Genomic DNA, 22,361 nt, shown 5'->3' on the forward strand with positions numbered 1-22,361 from the left:
AGAACATTTTAGGCAACTACTTACCCAAGCCTCCTTGTCCTTGGAGATGGTAACTAGACCACCACGAATGAAGATATGAAGTCTGGAGACAGATGGTGCTTCTTTTCCACAGCTCTGGATATCAGCAAGAACTCTGAACCAACCAGATGCATCCATGTTACACAGAGATGCGACCTCTATCGGTCCATTTCCTACAGATCCTCCAGAGAGGCCATCAAAAGTGACCAAATTTTTAGGGCTTACAGAACATTCACCTTCCACATTGTAGCAACCTCGCACGCCATTGATGAGACCACAGCGCTCTTTGGAACCACAAGAAATTGCTGCACAGGTCACACCCCCAGCTTGGCACTTACATTGAAGGGTACAGTCTGCATTGATAAAGGACTCACCCTCCTAAATAAATAATAGTATAGGAAAAATTACACTAGGGGCTGTTCAATTTAACAAACAATAAATGGCATGCATGTGTCAGATTCCCTAAAGTTAGCAACAAAAATAAACCCAACTCTAAATTAGTCTATGGGGTAAATTTACTAAAGTGAGCATTTTTAGAAGTGAGTTTTAAAAGAGATGTTACCCATAGCAACCATTCAGATTCTAGCTATTATCTTCTAGAAGGTGCTAGTTAAATGTTAAGTAGAATGTGATTGGTTGCTATGGGCAACATCTCTTCTAAAACTCACTTCTAAAAACTCCCACTTTAGTAAATTTACCCCTATGTCTCTTTACATCCAAATCCCAATCTATCTCATAGAGATTATACTTGGTAAGCTACAATATAAATTCAGAACCAAAAAAGGAAAAGTATATTATTTTTAGAAAATCTAGGCCATGATATGATATAATCAATTAGTTGAGTTAAACCTACAGTATTAAATGGTGGATGAAACTGTGGATCTGAAGTCTATAGGTGTACAAGGTTCTACGTATATTGACCATGAGAAAAGGTCAATATAGAATAAAAGTAGATAACTCATATATATACATATACATATGTCATATATAATATGACTTAATTAAGATATTATGCTTTGTCTTTTTCCATAGACTTTCTCAGGATGTAGCTGTTTGTTCCCTATTACTAAATATGCTATAGTATCCAATATATGCTATCTGTTTTTAGAGTTACAGGCACATGTAAGCTGATTACTTTGCCTAGTAGGCATAAAACCATGACATAGGTCCCTTTAGGCTGATCCATATCCTTATATATTGTATAACATTCCATTTATGCATTCTGCCTACATGTCAGTAGGCTTATGTAGGCTAATATCATTGCCCAGTAGGTAAAGAACCATGTAATAGGTGTGTATATGTGACTTATATGTGTTTATATGCTATGTGGTGGTGGTACGAGCACTTGACTTATGACATGTATTTTTTACCCCAGAGATGTGGTCCAGTTGAGCTGTGTCCCATTACCATGGGAACAGCAGTCAGCCGGCTGTGGACACGTCATCAGTGAGAGACGCGCCCTGCAGCATGCAGACGTGGGCAACTCTGGGGGTGAAGCAGTTCACTCGGGTGATATAAAGGTAAGATTGTATTGCTACACTTTTTGATACAAAAGGGCACATTAGCACTGAAACGTGGGACAATAAACTACTGATTGACTGATTAAGACCTCCAGTGCCGCTGACTACAGGGTCTATATCTATATATATACACACAGCATCAAAAAGCTGAAGAAACAAATCACTGCATTAACATAATACATACACTAAGGTATCGTCCGTTAAATACACATCCACATTTGTCCATGGTGACGCATTTATCTCCATCTAACATATAGCCGGTGTCACACTCGCAACCTTCGAAACATCTATCTGTACATCTCATTGGCTCGGTGATGCCAGAGCAAGTTTGCTCACAGGTTCTGGTGCAAAGCGCATAATGACTGTTTGCTGGACAGGACATCGCTACAAAGAAAATAAATGTGAGAAATTGACCCAAAACAATATTCGACAAAGCAAAACTGGACAGTATTGGAAATCAAACCATGCATGTTTCTAAATCCTTTCCAACAATTGGAACTAACTTTTATTATGGTATAGTGAATTATATTCTGTTCTATATTTTACTACTAATAAAAATTTTTTGCTTTGAACTTACGACAGAACGCTGGTGTCCGCCAAGAGTTTAGAATAGCACCAGCAGTTTGACAAGCTGCTGCATAGGCCTGGAGCCCCTTGCATAGAATATCATCTTTTCCATCAACAGCACAAGAGTCATAGGCACAGTGGTTAAAGTATTCAGTTGGGTTAATCTTCGAATGACAATCTTTAAATGGCCCGGCTGGGTTGGTGATCATGCCACAAGAGGATGTAGCCTTAAATGGTTGAAGCTTGGCATCCTCACATACTGGACATTCTCCACCAGCACAGCCATCACTGCACTTGGCTCCAGCAATGCTCACTTTCCAGGCTGCCCCAAACTCATTCACCGATTTGACAACCTCACTGCTGGGAAGCTGGAATTCATCTTTGTTATCACCATTAAAGTTGCCACAGAGACCACCCATCTTGCCACGGTATGAACTGGGAATACTAAGGACCACATGGTAAATTGTATCATAGAGAATCTTCAAGCCAAAGTCTGTCTGTAGGACAACATTGGTCCCTTCTTGATTTACTAGGATACCATCATCTTCTAGGGTCAATGGCAATTTGTTGAGCTCTCCATCAACCTATGGAAAAATTGTAAAAAATGTCCTTTAAGTTACTGACAAATGTGAACAAGGCATTTTATCATGACAATGTAAATAGTAAATAATTTAATATATGTTACTAACCTTTACTACTGATCTCATGCCTCTTTCAATGGCCAATGTGTAACCATATACAGATACAACCACAAGTCTTGTCACAGCAACTTTACCATTTCCATAGCTTTCATTCTCAACAACCACGGAGAATTTCACTAGACGTGGGTCATCCTTTACAACCTTTGCAAAAGTATATGTGCAAGTGCCTTGGAAGTCAAATTTGAGACCATCAAATGAGATGTAGTGGGGATCTCCGGAAGCCACACATCTGCCACACTCTTTTGGTTGACATCCCCAAACCCCATTGACCAATTTGCATTCTTCCTCAGATCCACAACGTTCTGATTGGCACTTGACAATGCCATCAGCCCCACACTGACACTTCTCATTGCATTGACCCTTAGGATAGAAGACTTCGTTCTTCTGGTAATATTGATCTTGATAGACACAGCCACACTGGGCAATGGGAACACATTTGTGACCACTCATTATGAACCCATTGTCACAGTAGCAAGATTCTTTGCACAGAGAGTCACAGCCAGTTGGTGAGGACAACCCATGACAGGTAACAGGACAGGCATTTCCGCACAATTCATAATGACTGTTTACAGGACAGGATGGACCTGGGAAAATTAGAGAAGTAAATATTAACACTTTCCTCAAAAGTGTGTAAGATTTATTATTATTATTATTATATATATAATCAAAACACAATGCAAATTTAAATATTTTAATTATCACATGCACAAACACACAGAGTCAATGTGTGTGTTTGTGCATGTGATGATCACAATACTTTTTTAGGATTCAAAATGTAAATGGATTTTTAGGCAAAGAGAGTACTCTTTACCCTAAGTGTTGTACACAGTGAGGCCAGGCTTATTAATCTTCTCAACCTCCTGCCACACATATCTCTCCACCTCTTGTCCCATCTCTTTTATCTGGTCTTTCATTCTCCTTCCCCCAGTCACTTCTTCTTCTTCTCCATATTCACCATCTCTTATCCTCCTTTAATCTCTCTTTCTTTCTTCCTGTATTTTCCCAAAATTCTCCTTCTATCTATCCCTCTCTCTCGCTCACTTTCTCCACCTATGTTTCTCTTTCTATCCTCCTGTATTTTTCTGTATCCTGCTATCTCTCTGATTTTTTGGTCTCTCTATAATTCTTCTCCTACAGTAGCTCTCTCTTTCTCTTCCCTGTAGTTTACCCCCTCCCTCCCTCTTTTGCTCCTTTTATTCTCCCCGTCTCTCCTTCTATTCACTGTATTGTGCAGTCTCCCTTCTCCTTTCAATCTCTTTTATCTCTGCCTATATTTTACTCTCTCTCTCTCTTTTCATCTCCCTCTCACTCTCTTCCTATCTTTCTTACTCTCCCCCTGTATTCTACTCTCTCTCTCATTCTACTTCTATCTCTTTCTGTCCCCCTGTATTCCCCCTTCTCTTTATCTCCCCTATATTTTCCTCTTCCTCACTCTCCTCCTCAATCTCCTGCATTTTACTATCTCTCTCACTCCCCCCTGTATTTTCATCTCCCTTACACTCTCTTCTTATCTCTCTTACATTCTCCTTGTATTCTACTCTCTCTCTCTCTCTCTCTCTCTCATATCACCACCCTTTCCCTCACCATGACTCCACCATGTTCTGCATTCTTACTTTGCATCCCTGGTCTCTCCTGTTTGGCCTGGCAACATTGTGACCATCACATCCCCTGTGCATAGGGCAGGGCCATTATGTCTCTGCCACTACCCATCATGGAGAAGCCTTTGAGGTTGGTAGCTACAATTCCAAGAGTCCTGTGAACTGTGAAGAGCTGAGAGTCAACATGGCTAAAAAGATGGGCAAGGCTGGGATGTGAATGATGGAGTGATGCCTGGAGGAAACCGTGGACTGAGCAAGGAGAGCAGGTATCTTAACATTTATCTCCCATCTTCCTAGCAGTACACTACTGTCCAATATGCACCATGTTCTGCCATTCCACCATTGGCGGCATTGGGATCTGTAAGCCACCAACCAGCTCTTACTGTACAAAAACAGCATTGGGATCTGTAAGCCACCAACCAGCTCTTACTGTACAAAACAGCATTGGGATCTGTAAGCCACCAACCAGCTCTTACTGTACAAAAACAGCATTTGGATCTGTAAGCCACCAACCAGCTCTTACTGTGCAAAAACAGCATTGGGATCTGTAAGCCACCAACCAGCTCTTACTGTACGAAAACAGCATTGGGATCTGTAAGCCACCAACCCGCTCTTACTGTACACAAACTAGATGAACAGGTTAATGGAATTGTATAATGGATATTAGTCAGCCAAGTTTTACTTTTGCACTTCTAAATAAAGTGTAAAAGTTTAAGTATAATTTATTATCCCCTAATTAGATTACACACTAAATAATGTCCTTTTTTCTCCAGATTAGATAGGGTCTGATCCTGAATATTCTTTAGCTCAATACATTCAATATTTAGTGTCATTTTGTTAGATCATTTAAAATGTATCTGATTTTACAATACTGTACATTATAAAGTTGAATATTGTTTTTTATGCATTCTTTTTGCTGTACCCCTTTTCTCCCACTCAAGACTGCTTATAAAATGACTAACTACAATATAAAGAAAGGATCTACAAACAATTGAATAGCTACTTGCAGGATACAAGTTTAAGAGGTCAATCCAATTAAGTGCGAATTGCAAGTAGTGAGTCTGTTTCCTGAAACTCGAAGATTTCGCATTGCATAGAAGCACGCACCCGAGAATTCTCCACTCCAATTAAAAATGCATACTACTTGCAATGGAGGGGTGCAAATTGACTGCCAAATGAGATTTGAGAGAAGTATATGAAAAAGTGGGAGACCATCGTGGACCCCCCAAAATGGATAAATTTGTTAGCAGGACTATATAGAAGTCTGTTTGCTGGCATTAGGAAGGTACTGTAGTATTGAAATGGTGTCAAATGGCTGATATGTTTTTTTTTAAATGCAAGAAAATGATAAAAAAAAGTAACTTTTTTCGTTTAATATCAAAATAATTAAACAAAAAATGCAAAAACAGTAGTAAAAAGGATCAATTTGGAGAACTTCGAGGGCACCTTGAAAAATGTAAAAAAAATGGTAAAAATCTATTATTTTTCAATTAAATAAATATTTTAATTAAATTTGGGGTACCTAAACTAACAATAAAGTTGATTTTGGGGTAGTTTGAGGACAATTTTTTTACCCCAAAAATTACATGTAATTATTGGACTAATTAAGCTAATTGGAAACTTCAAAATGCCTAATTAGTCATTAGGGTTGTCCAAGGGGGTTCAGCACAGTGTCCCAACATTTTAACCTTAAAATAAAGATTTTCCTTCCCATCTCTCACCCTCAAGAGGTGCAAATGGAAAGATGCAAAATCAGTCTGACTGATTCAGTGCAAGTTGCTAATTGGATTTTAAAATTAATTCGCTATGTGAATTCAAAGAGAAAATAGCACCTTACACCTTGCAATTCGTACCTAATTGGATTGACTCCTAAATGTCAATTTAAGAATATGGTTCAAGGATGAAAATTCAAGTGTGGCAATCATTTTTGCCAAGCAAAATTATATGATGGGGCACCACATATAGAGTGCACCACTGTATAGTGCACTCTTGCAGAACAACAAGTGCGAGCATGCACTTCCATCCACGTGCATGTGCCACAAGTGTGTACTACTCTATAAGGAGTTTAATAAATCACACTTTAGTAAATTTCCCTTCAGTACTAATCAAACATTAGTTTAATGAGAGATCTACAGAAACATAACTTACAACAGAAAGATGCTGATCTCCATTCCTGAAGGGTGACTCCAGCAGCCTGACAGGCAGCCACATAGAGACCTATAGCATTACAATATGATGAGGGATGCCCCTTGTATTGGCACGCATCGAAAATGCAGTCATTGAAGAAAGGAGTCGGGTCAACAATTAAAAGACACTGGCTGAAAGGCCCTTTGGGCTTCGTGATCAGCCCACAGTATTTCTCACTCTTGTATTCTTGCATTTGAGCATTGGAACATAGAGGGCAGTTGCTCGTACACTCTGGTGTACAACCAGCAACCTCACCAACTTTCCAACTGTTACCAAACTGAACTGCATTTGCTGCTGTTCCACCATTCTTCAAGCTGAAGTCATCATTAGGATTCTTGTTGTAGTTTCCACACAAGCCACCAACAGCATTGGAATAAGTGCTAGGTATTGTCACTGCCACAAAACTGTTCCAGTCATATTTTACAGTGATTTCAAAGTCTGTTTTTATAATGCCGTGGCTTCCGCTGATGTACGCTACAACTTTGTTTGTTTGGAAGTAGAAGGGCAGCGATGTCACAACACCATCAACCTAAATAAAAACAAATTCAAGAGATTAGTTATCTACTTCCTAGTCATCTCTTTATCTGTCTAAACTAAATTGTATCTTAAATAGTGCTCTGTGTATGTGGTCCTTGATTATGGTGATTTGTGAATTAGAAAGGATTATCAGGCATGTTAGTAAATGCCATCATAAAATGACCATTATACACTTGTTTGTGATGTGTAGCTAGAGTGAAAAATTATCTCTTCCTCTGGGGTCTATCACCTCCATTACCTAACTGTCATAATTGACTTAATGCATACCAAAATTCGACGAGGGTAGTCCATGCTAAGAGTCAAAACCACATCATAGACTTCCAGAGTAACCACTTTGGTGTAGGACACAGCTTTGTTCCCGCCACGATTGTTGTTTTGGACCTTGACAGTAAAACGGGTCAGTGATGTATCACTGGAGGTCACACCAACCAGTTGGTTTATGCAGGTTCCCATGAAGTCAAATCTCTTGTTGTCAAATGTTGTGTAGTGAGGATCTCCACTCCCTGTGCATGTGGAGAAGCTGATGGGTTGACAGCCACGGACTCCATTCACTACCATGCACCTTTCACTTGCTTTACAGCTGCTTTCCTTACAGACCACCATGCCAAGCTTTGGATCACACTTGCAGAGCATGCGACAGTTGTCATCGGACCAAAACTCCTGGTTTGGTTGGAAGTAGGCACCATTGTAAGAGCAGCCGCAGCTTGAAGCCTGAACACATTTATCTGCACTGAGAACATAACCATCATTGCACTGGCAGGTCTCCACACAGTCATCAGTGCAACGGGATGGAGCAGTACGATCCGTGCAGGTGGCTGGACAAGCATTTCCACAGAATTCATAGTGACTGTTTGCAGGACATGGCAAGGCTGAAAGAAAATAAGGTTTTGAAAAAAAAACTGTTTTTACCATGTAAAAAAAATATTCTTCTAATTCAATAGCGGTGTTATGTTATTTATATTTTTTGCAAATATCACTCTGTTAAGTGAACATATGAACATTTACAATGTTAAAGTACAAATACTGGAGTGAATACAATGATTTTATACTTGTAAACCTCATTACTTACTGCATCCAGAAGGTGTTCTCCAGTCGTATATTTTAATACCCTGTTTTCGGCAGGTGTTGGAATAGACACTGAGGGCCTGGCATAGGAATTGAGTAGCTCCACCATTAATGCAGACATCATATAAGCAATTATCAAAGAAAGTGTCTGGATTAACTTTCAAATGACATTCTCTGAATGGCCCATCTTTGACCTTGCTGATGAGGCCACATTTCTTTTCATCTCCATACAAGGCCTTCTTGCTGTCATCACAAGTTGGACAATTATGTCCAGGGCAGTAATCAAAGCAGAAAGGATCTCGGTCATTGACTTTCCAACTCTTAGCCCAGTCTATGATGGAAGTAACGGGTTTGTTGTCGGCAGTGATCATTTCATCTTTAGTATTTTGATTAAAGTTGCCACAAAGACCACCAGTAAGCCCATAAAAGCTGCTGCTGAGTGTGACCACAACATGCCAGTTATACTCATAGGTCACCTGAAGGCCAAAATCAGTGCCCACCACAGCATTAAAACCACTGATACTTGCCGTGATTTTTCCATCTAACAATCTCACTGGAAGGTTGGTGATTTCATCATTTACCTGTTAAAGAAATTGTGACATTAGATGAACATGGCAGTTTGAAAACTATACCACTTAATGCTAGCTTCCTAATAGATTACATTATATAACACGTGAGCCACGGTTACAAGGAGTTTGGTAATGAATTTACCAAAAGTCTTTTTTGTCACCTTCCCATATTAGTAGGATGTCATCAATGTATCAGAGCCATAATATTATGTTCTCTGTGTACATATCATTTGACTCCTGAAATACAACTTCTCTTTCCTACCATCCCAGGTAGAGGTTTGCATATGTAGGGGCACATGTGGTCCCCAAAGCAGTACCTCTAACTTAGGGGTAGAAGTTGTCATGGCAAACAAAATAATTTTTGGTCAGCACAAATTGTAAGAGTTTTAGTAGAAAGTGATAAAATTGGAGATATCCACCTACCTTAGATAATTAAATAATACTAATAAACTGTCTTAGAGAATTAAACACTGAGCAGGGTATTATTAATGGAGCAATTTTGCCCCTTATTGGCACACTCCAAAACCTGAAAATGACATAGTGACCTGGATATAATCTGTTTGCATTATAACCATGCTCTGGGAGTGAAGGACAGAACACCTGTATAAAGTGACACTATATTTTAAATAAAAAACATTTTTACTGTTGGATGAACAATTTTTTTATTTTTTGATATCTCATGAAAATGTGCAATTAGTGGATCTAATAATTTTAATATTGTTTAATTAGAATTAACCTGAATTTAGAGCCCTTAATTATTTAGGGTTCACACTTTTTTGGGGGTATATCTTACACCTAACATACATTTTTGGGGGGTCCCTACTACAGCACTGGGGATAAACAAATCTATCTTGCTGTATACCCTGGAACTATTTGGGAAGCTGCAGGACACATCCCATGTTTAAAACTTTTTTTTTGTTTGAAGTACAATTACTGTGTCTCATTTATCAGTTCAATAATACAGTTACAAAATACATACTGTAGAACTATAAGTGCCATTTGTACTGTGAACTACAATATGTAAGAATTTTACTACTTATTGAAGTAAAGTAATTATAAGTATATTTAAGCATGTATGGGTGGCTGTTTGCAACATACATGTTTGTTTTTTACGTTGTTACAAAATATGTTCCATAAAAACATATTAAAGACAACTTTGTTCCACTTTCTGTCTTTCACATGATACCAGTATTGTTAAAATTCTGAAAAACTTCCAAGATTGAAAAAAACAATAACAATGAATGATAAATGCTTTTATAGTTTGGTATCTTAACTTCTACAATTTCTTAATTAGGAACATTTTATTATTAGTGTTTAATATTATGATTCTTAACTTTTAGGAATATCATAATCTTTCCATCCTGCCCCCATTATAAATAGTTTTTTACGGGCATTTTTCAAAGTATTATTTTGCAATGAGGTGGTTAATAGAATGATATAATACAAAAAAATTCTCTATATATATATATATATATATATATATATATATATATATATATATATATATATATATACACACACACAACATAAAAAAAATCCACGTTGGTTAATGTTCTGTTATTATTTGTATAAGAGGAAGTGGTATGACTCACCCGCACTTTGCCAAACTTGCCCTTCATAATGGTGATCTTATACCCGTACATGTATATGTTGACCGTTCTGACATAGGACACTGCTTGGGTTCCTCTGTTGTCATTTTTCTCTTCAATTGTAAATGGCACCAATCCAGCATCCCCACCGCCATATTTAGATAGAATATAAGTGCAGGTTCCCTGAAAGTCATAGTTATAACCATCGAAAGTGTGATAATGAGGGTCTCCCCAGGCCCAACAGCTGCCGGTGTAATCTGGAACGCAGACTGGCTTTCCACCTTGCACCTTGCAAGTTTCTTTGATCCTACATTTTTTGGACTTGCATGGATCTGAAATTAAAAAACTTACATTCAAAAAGATATGTAAATTAAATTTGTATATATATATAATAATAAGTGCAGTTGGTTATAATACTGCCACTAACTGAAGTGTCTCAAGCAGGACTGTTTTGTTGACTGCTGTCATTGTGATTATCATAGGATGTATGATGCTAATATTCAAACATTTACAGGAAATAGGGACTGCATTTAAGTTGACATTTCAAGCTGCGTAATGTCAGTTTTCTTCACTGATAAAGGTGTAACACTTTATAGCATGTAATTCCTCCTTAAAACCTGCAGGTGACACTATTGATCAGTGAGTTCTAGCCTACATCATTTCAGAGGTAGCAATGAGAAATTTAGCATGTACAGACCTTTTGATTTACTTACAGTTCTATAATAAACAATAACCTATAGGTCTACATATGTTATATCAAAAACAATGACCTACAGTCCTACATACATTCTATCTTAAATTAAAAATTACTTTGGTGCTAATAAAAGTATTTGGGGGAACTAAACCCATTTAAATGCATACAAAACTATTTAAGTTCTTAATAAAATATGCTGCAGTATCCAAATGTTGAGCTTGTGAATGCTCAACTGATCAAAACAAGATGAATAATTAAGTATAGAAACTGTGCTGATTGCTTACATATGATCTACGAATTGGCAGAATATATACCAGTCAGAACTCCAAATATATATATATATATAAAAAAAATGTATATTCTATCATATACAATTACTGACAACACTTTGGCTTTAAATATCAATAAAAGAGATATTACTAAAATACTATATCTCCTGAATGATAAATACATTTTTCTGCATTCCATAGTCCTCCTCAAATAATTATTTATGATGTGTTTCTTTGACCAGTATGAAAACTGATTCAATAAATATCTCTCTGGAGCCCTATTATGATCGTATATAGCGTATCCCACTGTATATATGCAATGTCACAGAATTATGTATAATAAAGGACCTGCAGCAGCAAAGGTAAAAGATCTTTCTCATGTGTTTCGCTTCTTATGTTGGATTTTTTCAAAGAGTGGAAAAATCTCTAGTTGTAAGAGGCAAAACGCGTCAGTGGACCCCAGTTGTGTGTACCACCGATGGTGTCAGCAATTGGCAAAGCAGCACTGCATACGGGACTGGACCGCTGCATGAATGGCAAACCCCTCAGCTGGTTCCTGTGTGTTTTGCGAGCTCTATATAGACTTACCCTCAGCCAGCACATCCGGGAAGCACAAATTGTGCTAACAGAGAGAGATCACCATAATTATACAAGGACTACGGTCAGAAGCAAAATACATCAATCTGTGACATTGCTTATATACAGTGGAATGCGCAATATAAGTTCATAATAGCGCCCCAGGGAGATATTTATTGAATCAGTTTTAATACTGGTCAAAGAAACACGTCATAAATAATTATTTGAGGAGGACTATTGTTGTTCTATTGAATACTGAACACTTTATGAGTAGAGAAGATGGATTATGTAATGCTGAACAATTTATTTATCATTAATGAGATACCAGGCCCGTAAGTAGGGTGGTAAAACCTGTGCCGTGGCACAGGGCACCACAGGTCAGGGGGCGCTGTTCGGACCTGTAAATCTTCTGTTTATTATCATTCTCACTTGTAGCTTCCTCTTATTTTGTTCCCAGCATCTCCTGGCCTCCCCTATCTCTACCCTGGCCCTTCCCCATGAGGCCATGGCCCTTTTTCAGGTGTGTTATCTCCCTGTTTAAAAAATAGGGGGGGGGGCGGCAATGCTCATTCTGGCACATGGCACCAAATAGTCTAGTTACGGCTCTTTGAGATACTGTATTTTTGTAATAACACTTTTATTGATATCTAAAGGATAAGTGTTGTCAGTAATTGTATGTGATTAAATAAATATTTTTTTATATATTTGGAGTGCCAACTGATATTTATTCTGCCATTTCTTAGATCAGATGCAAGCAATTAGCACAGTATTTATACTTCATTACTATTCTAAACAATGACCTACAGACCTACTGTACCTACAGATCTATCCTTAATGGAGCATACACAAGGTCAGATTTGACAGATGTGTCAGATGAACGATTGAATGATCTGAATGATTTGATGAACGATTTGACCAACGATTTGAACGATTTGAATGATTTAAACTATGAACAATTTTTGACTGCAATAAAATTAGTGGAATCATCCAAATCTGACTGCAAAAACATCAGATGTAAGATATCGTTATCTGACCATCGGGAACATGCATCGTTCGTCGATCAATTGATTTTTTAAATCGTTATCGTTCAGATCTGAAGAAAAATCTGACCATGTGTATGCACCATAACAATGACCTACAGACCTACCTACAGTTCTATCCATGAACAATGACCTACAGATCTACCTACAGTTCTATCCATGAACAATGCCCTACAGACCTAATTACAGTTCTATCTTGAACAATGAAGTTTGACTAATGAATAAAGCTGCATACACACAACGATTTAGTAAATGAACGATTTTAGTAAACGATTTTCGTTCATTTTTTCAAGGGAAAAATGAACGAAAATCGTTTAGTAAAATCATTCATTTACTAAATGTAATGAACAATTTTTTTTAACTACAAACGATTTTTGCATATTCCATTAGTGAAAATGGTTGAGTTGGTCAGTCTGACTGAACTACAAACTACAAACGTGAACGCGCATGAACTATAATCGTTCATCATTTTAACTCAGAAAGTGAATGATTTTTTCAATGATTGAACAATAAATGATATCGTTATCAATAAACGTTCAAAAAAATCGTTGTGTGTATATGCACCTTGAAAGTGCGTACACAAACAACGAAGTAAGTAATGAACAATTTTCGTTGATCAATTTTCGTTCAGTTTTTCTCTTGAAAAAGTGAATGAAAATCATTTTACAAAGTAGTTGGTTTTACTTTACTTAATAAACGATTTTCTGTGTTGAAAGAAAAATGTTGCAACTTCTATTGAAAATCGTTCAGTTGGGCAGTCTGACTGAACTACAAACTACAATCGACAAACGTGAACCCGCATGAACGATAATCGTTCATCGTTTATCGTTCTATACTGAACGATTTTTGAACAATTGAAAGATAATGACATTGTTATAGTTAAATCGTTACAAAAATCATTGTGTGTGTACGCACCTTAAGAATTATACAATATATTTTATTGATCAGCCTATTTTACCTATATTAACACATCCAACGACACCATCCGTAATCTGACACTTCTCATCCGCCGCACAGCCGGTGTCCTCACAGATAAGTCCCCCCATTGGGCCACATGAACAAACTTTTTTACAATCACTGGATAGAACTTGCTCATTAGGCTGTTGAAATTAAAGCAGGACAAGCCAGTAAAGAGACAGTTGTAACTACATAAAAAGCTCATTAATATTGTATGAGAAAATAAGGTCACTGCAAAAGAAATACAGATTATTTAGTCCATTGTTGTATACAGCAGCACTTTAGAAATATGGTTTTCTGACCTTCAAACCGACACAGAACAAGTGTAGCTAACCAGCGTTATGAATGAATTACATAAAGTATCCACAAGGTAAAGACTCCTCTTTCCATTGAGTTGTAATTTGGTCAATAACTACAGTAAATCCTGTGCTTTTCCTTCAGGGGAGACCTGGAAAGTTCTTATGGTTAGAGAAATGGTTTATCTTTATTATGCCAGACCTACCTCAAGAGCAGGTACACCTACCTGATAGTACTGTCCATCTTCGAAGCAGCCACAATTGTTCATAGACACACAGTTCTTCCCATCAAAGAAGAAGCCATCGTCACACTCACAGCCCTCTGAGCAGGTGGTGGGGCATTTGGCTGGATCGGTGATCCCAGCGCACGTTGTAGAACAGACATCGGCACAGACTTTGTACTTGCTATTGGCTGGGCAGGTCATAGCTAGTTTGAGAAAATAAAACATTTTAATCAAGGTAATATGTCAACAATGAAAAAAAATTAATGGTCCAAAGCATTTTGCTTTCTTGTGGTAGAGGGGACATGTGAATTACACCAGTAATTATTGGCGAATATCTCACTGCCTGCTGTCAGAGGCCAAAGCTCAGATATTTCAAAAGAGGAGCTTGATCAGTACCTACAGGTTCTGATTCATAGTCAGCATCTATTGGTGAATGGGCCTTCTGTCACTCTATTCAAATGTCACTACAAACTCCTCCCCTTGTGTACATCCATGTGGCAGAATGTGCAACGACTGTGACGCCCACTCTCAGCATCTCTACATGCAGTAATACCGGTTACCCCATCTTAATTTGTACCAGCAATATGGCCGGTGCAGTGTCTCCATCTGACCACGACCTCCTATGCCTGCAGTTCTGCATCTGTGTTTGCAGCCACTTTCACCGACACGCCCGCAATAGTACCATAACATGCCCACGACACTTCCATAACATGCCCCCTGAACGGACCCTTTTCACTTTTCCACATCTCTGATAGTCTGTCTCAATAGCACAGCACCTTTGTGTTTAAGCCTTGTGTAGTGCGTGCGCCTTATGAGTCTTTTGAAATTTCCGCACATGCGCAGTTGTTGAAAAAAGCTCTGTGACCAATAGCATTGCATTTGGATTGTGTGCAAATCAGGATAAGGCCCACAATGTCATTAATATGCAGTACAGCGGTCATATTATATACACAAAATGAGGGTCCTTTAACCTTGAATTATGCCTTAATCAAAGTAAAAATGTATATAAATGTTATGGGCCTGATGCTGAGTCACACGCAAAGTCGATGCTCAGTGAATTCCAGTCATTACACATGCGTCTAATTCACTAAGAGGTTGCACAGCGCATGCTGTATGCTGTATTAGAAATGGACTGGAAATATGCTGTGCATTACTAGGAAGGTGCCAGGGAAGTGGCCATTCACTATACAGACTCATGAAAATGGTGTGCCATGTGCGCTTGTTATGGGAGTGTAACTGGCGTGTCGCTGAAGTGGTTGAGTACATATTTGTTCAATCTCTCACATAGGAGATGGAAAGTCTACTCTTACCATAGGGCTGGTGCACGTTTTAGTGGTGCAACCGATGGTGGAGCACTAAGCAGTATACAGCAACTGAAGACGCTCATAGTGGATGTCTCAGTCCTTCCACAATCAGATGTATGCATGTACACCACGGGAAGGGCTGATACGAGCATTAGCATACAGTGGTAGACAAGACTAGGGCAAGACACTAAAGCAATCTCAGAAATCATCAACTCAGAATCAGGCCCTATATGTCTGGTAGCTACAGAATAATGGTATGGTGAGTTAGTGTAACATAATAAATAATATAAACATTAAGGCTTCAACAATATGTGGCCCTCAAGCATCCTGGGACTAGTAGCTATGATACCATTAGACAATCACAGACAATTGTATGTATTGCAATGGTTATCCTTAAATGTGGGTCATATCTTTCACATATTTGCAATATTTTATTGTATATTGTTGCATATCATAGGTTGTATTCATAAGCTGAGAAACTAAGACTTACGGCAGAATGCGTCAGTTCTCCATGGCTGTATGGTGACACCGGCTGCTTGGCATGCCGCAACGTAGCTGTGAATGCTATTGCAGAGGATGTTTCCATCGCCAACACCAGCACACAGGTCATATACACAGTTGTTGAAGTAAGTATCAGGGTTTATAGTGGCGAAGCAAGCACTCAGGGGACCTCCAGCCTTCTTTAGGAATCCACAGTAGATCTCAGTCTTGAAGATTTCTACTTTTCGGTCATCACATGATGGACAGGCATTACCACTGCCTCCACACCCATTGTCACATGTTACACCAGGGATGGAAACCTTCCAGGAGGCTCCAAATATAGTGGCATCTGATGTCACCTTTTTGTCAGGGAGCTGGAAGTCATCATTTCTGTTGCCATTGTAATTGCCGCACAGGCCACCCAACTGTTCCTTATAGTTTCCAGGAACGGTCACTATCACGTGGTAGACTAGGTCATAATTAACCTGAACACCAAAGTCAGTGTCAATAATAACCCTGACGCCATGCTGGTAAGCTCGGATCTTGCCATCTTCCAAGTTCACTGGGAGATTACGGTACACTCCATTAATCTGTGTAAGAAATATCATAAATAGATATTTTACTATACAGTGTTCTAATTTGAAAGTTTTTAAACTATAACATATACCTTTACCTTAACTGACATGTAGTTTCCATTAAATCTAGCACCAACCAGACTGATAGCAGAGTAGAGTTAGGAAGATTCAAGTACAGCAACTATAAGTCTGTACATGTCTGTTACAGTTGCAACCTCTAGTGAAGGACCATAGGCCCTCATTCAGAGCCGTACGCTCTGAGCAGAGCGCACGCTCTGAATGAGGGCCGGGCTCCATTTTCATGGAGCGTCCTCCTGGACGCTCATATAGCTGTGGGTCACCACCCACAGGCTATACGAGCGTGCTTTGTGATGGCCGCGATGGTCGAGACCATCGCGACCATCGAAATTGCGAGCCGGAGCCTGCGGTTGAGGTTTTCAACCGCAAGCTCCGGAGTGATTTTGGCTCTATCAGAGCCAAAATCACTCCCACTGACATCACTAGTGATGTCAGTGGGCCGGCTTCTGACGGGAGGCGTTCCCGTGGGAACGCCCCCGTCAGGGAGGCACGCCCCCGGCACGCCCACCAAAGGGGGCGTGCTGTCAATCAACATTGACAGCACGCCCCCTTTGATCGGACACAACGAGCGAAGGACTTTCCTTCGCTCGTCGCGTCTGGCGCATGCGCACGACGGAGCTCCCTCCGTCGTGCGCATGCTCAGTGCATAACATCGACCCACTTGCGAGCGGACAGCCGCTCGCGAGTGGGTCTGAATCAGGCCCATAATTTTATCAACTTCATATTCCTCTTATAACTTCCAACTCAAGCAAGATAACTTAATAAAGGAGAAGTATCTCTCACCTCTAACACTGCAGGTTTGTAAGTAAACAAGAAAGGGAGGCTGAAAGTTGGCCATCTCCTACAGACCTGGAGGTATACTCCTTTGTAACAGGAGCAGCCCCTCTTTCAAACTATGTGCCCACTTCTATGTTATTATCTGGTGATCAGATGATAACCCCCTACAAACTTCAGGAATGGGAAAGGTTCTTGCTGGTCCTGTCTTCAATAGATTCAGTGGCACACTCATTTAAAAGGTGGGAGTTATGTTTGAAATTTTACACTGCAGAAAACGTTTTCCAGAGATGAGGTAGAACCAGTGGCTGCTCATGGCATGGGCTAGCAGGGCCATCGCCCAGAGTGCCATAGCTTGACGGGTGATGCTTGCCTGAAGAGTACTCACCAGTGATCAGTCGGAATTCCCCACCCTCCGCCCACCAGCTGGTGTTGGTATACACGCAGGAGGTGGGAGCGAGGGAGGGAAGGGGCGGTAGCACAGGACGTCGCTGTGCGCTAAAAAGGTTAGCACCGGCTATAGGTAGGACACTACAAAATCTTCCCCATACTTTCATGTATGCTTCCACAGTCTAAATAGGGGACTTCTTTCTTTCAAACAATATGCCCCATCAAAAGTTATTGTTGGGTGATCACACAATAAAACTCAACACTACAGATGTGTCCTCACCTACAGTAGCTGCAAGATGCCCAGCGCAACTTAGCCGCCCCGAGAGTAGTAGCATACCATTTATTTCTTCAAACTTTGCATCTTATTTACATGGCAGATGCAACAAAACATCGCGCACATGCCCTGATTCAGAGCCGGACACTCTGACAGAGTGCTCACTCTGAATCAGGGCCAACCCTCTTACTGTTTGGAGCGCCCTCCTGGACGCTCGCATAGCTGTGGGTGACCACCCACAGCTATAGCGAGCAGCCAAAATGATGGTCGCGATGGTTAAGACCAACGCGACCATCGGGCTTGCGACGAGACCCTTGCGGTAGAATCTCGCTGCCGTAAGCCCTGGAGTGCTTTTGGCTCTATCAGAGCCAAAAACACTCCCACTGGCATCACTAGTGATGTCATTGGGGCCGGCCCCAGACGGTAGGCATTCCCATGGGAACGCCTCTGTCTGGGCAGCCACGTCCCCGGCACGCCCACCAAAGGGGGCGTGCTGTCAATCACCATCGACAGCACGCCTCCATTGTGTTCATGCGCTCTTGGGCAACATCGACCCGCTTGCGAGCGCTCAGCGCTCGCGAGCGGGTCTGAATTAGGCCCACAGTGTCCTACAGAAGCTGGGCTGCACAGGAATTAGTTTTAAACTCGTACGTCATCGCAGTTGAAGCACAATGGAACCAGGGATGAGAAAAAGTCATTGCAGCACTTTGCATGCAGATTCAGATTAATTTGCGCACAGCTGTACAATTGTCACAAATCAAATTGTTCAGCGTAATCTAGCAATGTAGCTTTGTCATTCTAGTTGTTGTATTGATGCGAATACTGTAAGATGCACATTTTGAGCAAGAAAGAAGCTTGGCACGGCCGAGTCGATCAGCACATGGTGCGCCATGAGGGGATGTTTGGTGCAACTAATAATGACGCATTTGTAAGTTTCCTGTGATGATGGGGTAGGGGGTCATAGTACCCAGACCTCTACCATCTTGTGCCAAATAAAAACATGTCTCCTTAGTTTTTTTGTTTTCAAAGTGGTATGCCTTATGCTAATGCTATCCTCATCCTTACACTTAGTAAGCATTAATCAATGACAGGTAGAACATGAAAGAAATTGAAATTGGTTTTCAAATGCAAATTTTAATTTAAAAGAAATGTGTAGAATCCGGCTTTTTGATCTTCTGGAACGATGGTGTAATGCCAAAACCATGTGCTTCTTGGTAGTCCTTGCCTTTGTGTATATAAAATTGATAATGCAGAACAATGACCTACTTATGGCCATTTTGACTGGATATTATCTGTCATGTATTTCTAACAAAGAGTGAGGAACCTGCGCTACGCTAACATATGGAGTGTTTGTTTATTCAGCTGCATGACCTTATAAGGTAACCTCTCCCCATTCATTCAAATACAAACATACAGTGGAGGTCTGCGCTATTCTCGTTGTTACAGTATATGTTATTTAATGATAATTAATTATGGAAATACTTAACTTCAGTGTACTCACCGGGCGAGTTGAGCGTCCGTCACACAGTAGAGACCCGAGATCCGTGGAGTCTCGCAACAACACGGACCCGGAAGTCTCACGGCAAGCCAGTCAGAACACTGCTCCCAGCCAGCATGACGATCGGCGCACACTGTCACCCTAGAGGAGCAGGCAGCGGGCAGATGGAGGAACATCACCGCATTGCTCACCAGGAGGTGAACACGACAAGGGTAAGTTGTGCAACTGGGGGTACGGGACACCGCCCCAGCAGAACACAGCCCCCAACACACACTGACATACACCACTGTGTGACCACCCTGAAGTCCATTAACTGTGTTTTTTCGCCAGGGTGACATTTTATAGTTTTTTTTTTTAGTTTTAATGAGCATCTATGTACTTTGCCTTGCAGTTCACCCAGCACATGGAGGAATAGGAGTAGCATAATTATTCATGCTGCATTCCACACATAAAATACAAATAAATACAATATTTCTTCAGAGTTTCATGTTGGTACGTATTGGGAATTGGTATGATTTACCGCCGGCTGCATGGCAAAAGTGAAGATTCTGACTGTGCTACAGGTGAGTTTAAACTAACCTAACCACCCCCCCTAACCCTAACCCTCCCTTAGGGGTGCCTAACCCTAACCTCCCCCCCCCCCCCCCCAAGTGCCTAACCCCTCTCTAAGTGCCTAAACCTACCCCCCCTTCCTGGCTGCCTAAAACTAAGTCTCCCAGGGGGGGTGCCTAAAGCTAACCCCCTTCCTCTAGCCTAAACCTAACCCTACCCAATCCCACAGCCTAAACCGAACCTCTTCCCAAGTGCTTTACACTAACTCTCCCCCTAGTGCCTAACCCCCAACCCTAATTCTAACCCTCCCCCTTACCCTTCCCATTTAATGAGAGGGGTACATATCAGCTCATTTAGAACTTATTGAAATAAATCATCTCACATCACCACCTAGTGATTGCACATGCACTGAAGTTAAGTATTCCCATAATTATTTATCATTAAATAACATATACTAACAACGAGAATAGCGCAGACCTCCATTATATGTTTTTATTTGTCATGTAATAAAGAGTTAGCACCTCAGTACATCCCTAACCCTCAGCCAACGGTACACAGGACTTTTGTTTTTTTTATAATTAGTTTTAGACAGCTTGGGTTTTTAATGCTAAAAACAAATTAGGAAAGCTATCAGAAGGCAACTCTTGACTGCCCAGACATATATTTGGCTAAATCAACATGGATGGAAGGTAGTATCCAACCTCTGGGCTTTCAAGTGTTTTAAAATATGGTTTCTTAGAAAATGTACAATTTGGAATTCTAGATAATAGCACTTTTGTAATGGGATGTAGTTTAAATCCCGGCTGTCAGGATGCCAACACGCACCAGTCAGAATCCCATCTCCAGCATACAAACCGCAGAGAGTAAGTAGTGGCGTTAAGGGGAGGGTTAGTATTAGGGTTGGGGGTTAGGGTTAGGCACTAGGGGGAGAGTTAGTGTAAAGCACTAGGGTAGAGGTTAGGTTTAGGCGAGGGTTAGGATTAGGAAGTGGTAAAGGAGAGTTAGGATTAAGTGTAGGGGCAGGGTTAGGATACTTACCGACATGTGTCAGTATCCTAACCCTGTCAGGATGCCGGCATTGGGATTCCAACCACAAGAATCCTGAGCACCGGCATCCTAAACCCAACACTAATAGTTGAACAGTATAACCATTTAAAGACATTTAAGAAAAAAAAAACATTTGCCCTTCAGACCTGACCTACTCTATGTAGTTACTGAATAACACATTAAAAATATCATACCTTAATCCGACCTTGGACATTATACTGAAGAATTAAGTTGTATCCGTAGACTTCAAAAGACACCAGTTTAGTGACAGAAACCTTTCCATTACCCCATTTTTCATTTTCCACATTGATGGCAAAGGGTACCAAATTTTCTTTGCTTGTGATCATCTTGGTGAGTGTGTAGGTGCAGGTACCTTGAAAATCAAAGGCCCGTCCATCAAATGACATGTAGTGAGGATCACCGGCTGCAGAACACTGAGCAGAACCTACAGGTTGACATTTCTGGACTCCATCAATGACTTTACACTCTTCATTGGGTCCACATGAGAAAGCCTTACACTCCACCACTCCACTAGTGGTGCATACACACTGCTGGTTGCAGAACCCATTGGGGAAAAATATTTCAAGAGACTTGTAATATTTATCGTTGTAGCTGCAGCCACACAGGGAAATGGGGACACAGTCTCCCCCACTAAGGATAAAACCATCATCACATTCGCATCCCTCGGAACATGTAGGCTTGCATCCCAGTGGAGGTGAAAGCGATAGACATGTTGGGGCACAGCCAGATGAACATACTTCATAGTGACTGTTCTTTGGACAAACTGGACCTGCAGGGGAAAAACCAAAAGTTTAACATCCCATAGTTATCATAAAGCCATGTGTGGCGTTTATCTGAAGAATAATCACCAGAAATTATATTTTGTGAACTATGTGTAATGAAGCAGCTGCATTTGATGTCCTTTAATTGACCTGTGTGTGTCCAGAGGGGCTGATGGACTGTAAACCTTTTGAAGCCAGCC

The 22,361-nt window shown here is 40.4% G+C and overlaps 1 protein-coding gene across 1 annotated transcript in view; it reads right to left on the minus strand.

Annotated features, from left to right (window-relative positions):
- LOC148453847 (IgGFc-binding protein-like) overlaps positions 1–22,361 on the minus strand; it is a 66,688-nt gene that overhangs the window by 3,676 nt on the left and 40,651 nt on the right. The window contains exons 7-18 of the mRNA XM_088461621.1: positions 21,574–22,169; positions 16,202–16,781; positions 14,411–14,610; positions 13,889–14,030; positions 10,355–10,683; positions 8,198–8,774; positions 7,396–7,997; positions 6,553–7,120; positions 2,795–3,390; positions 2,116–2,689; positions 1,723–1,922; positions 25–396 (exon numbers count right to left, since the gene is read on the minus strand). Of these exons, the coding sequence (XP_088317747.1) occupies positions 25–396; positions 1,723–1,922; positions 2,116–2,689; positions 2,795–3,390; positions 6,553–7,120; positions 7,396–7,997; positions 8,198–8,774; positions 10,355–10,683; positions 13,889–14,030; positions 14,411–14,610; positions 16,202–16,781; positions 21,574–22,169 (5,336 nt within the window). The remainder of the gene's footprint in view (positions 1–24; positions 397–1,722; positions 1,923–2,115; positions 2,690–2,794; positions 3,391–6,552; positions 7,121–7,395; positions 7,998–8,197; positions 8,775–10,354; positions 10,684–13,888; positions 14,031–14,410; positions 14,611–16,201; positions 16,782–21,573; positions 22,170–22,361) is intronic.

This window comes from Taudactylus pleione, unplaced genomic scaffold (genome assembly GCF_031769625.1).
Source record: "Taudactylus pleione unplaced genomic scaffold, aTauple2 ptg001080l, whole genome shotgun sequence".
NCBI lineage: Eukaryota > Metazoa > Chordata > Amphibia > Anura > Myobatrachidae > Taudactylus > Taudactylus pleione.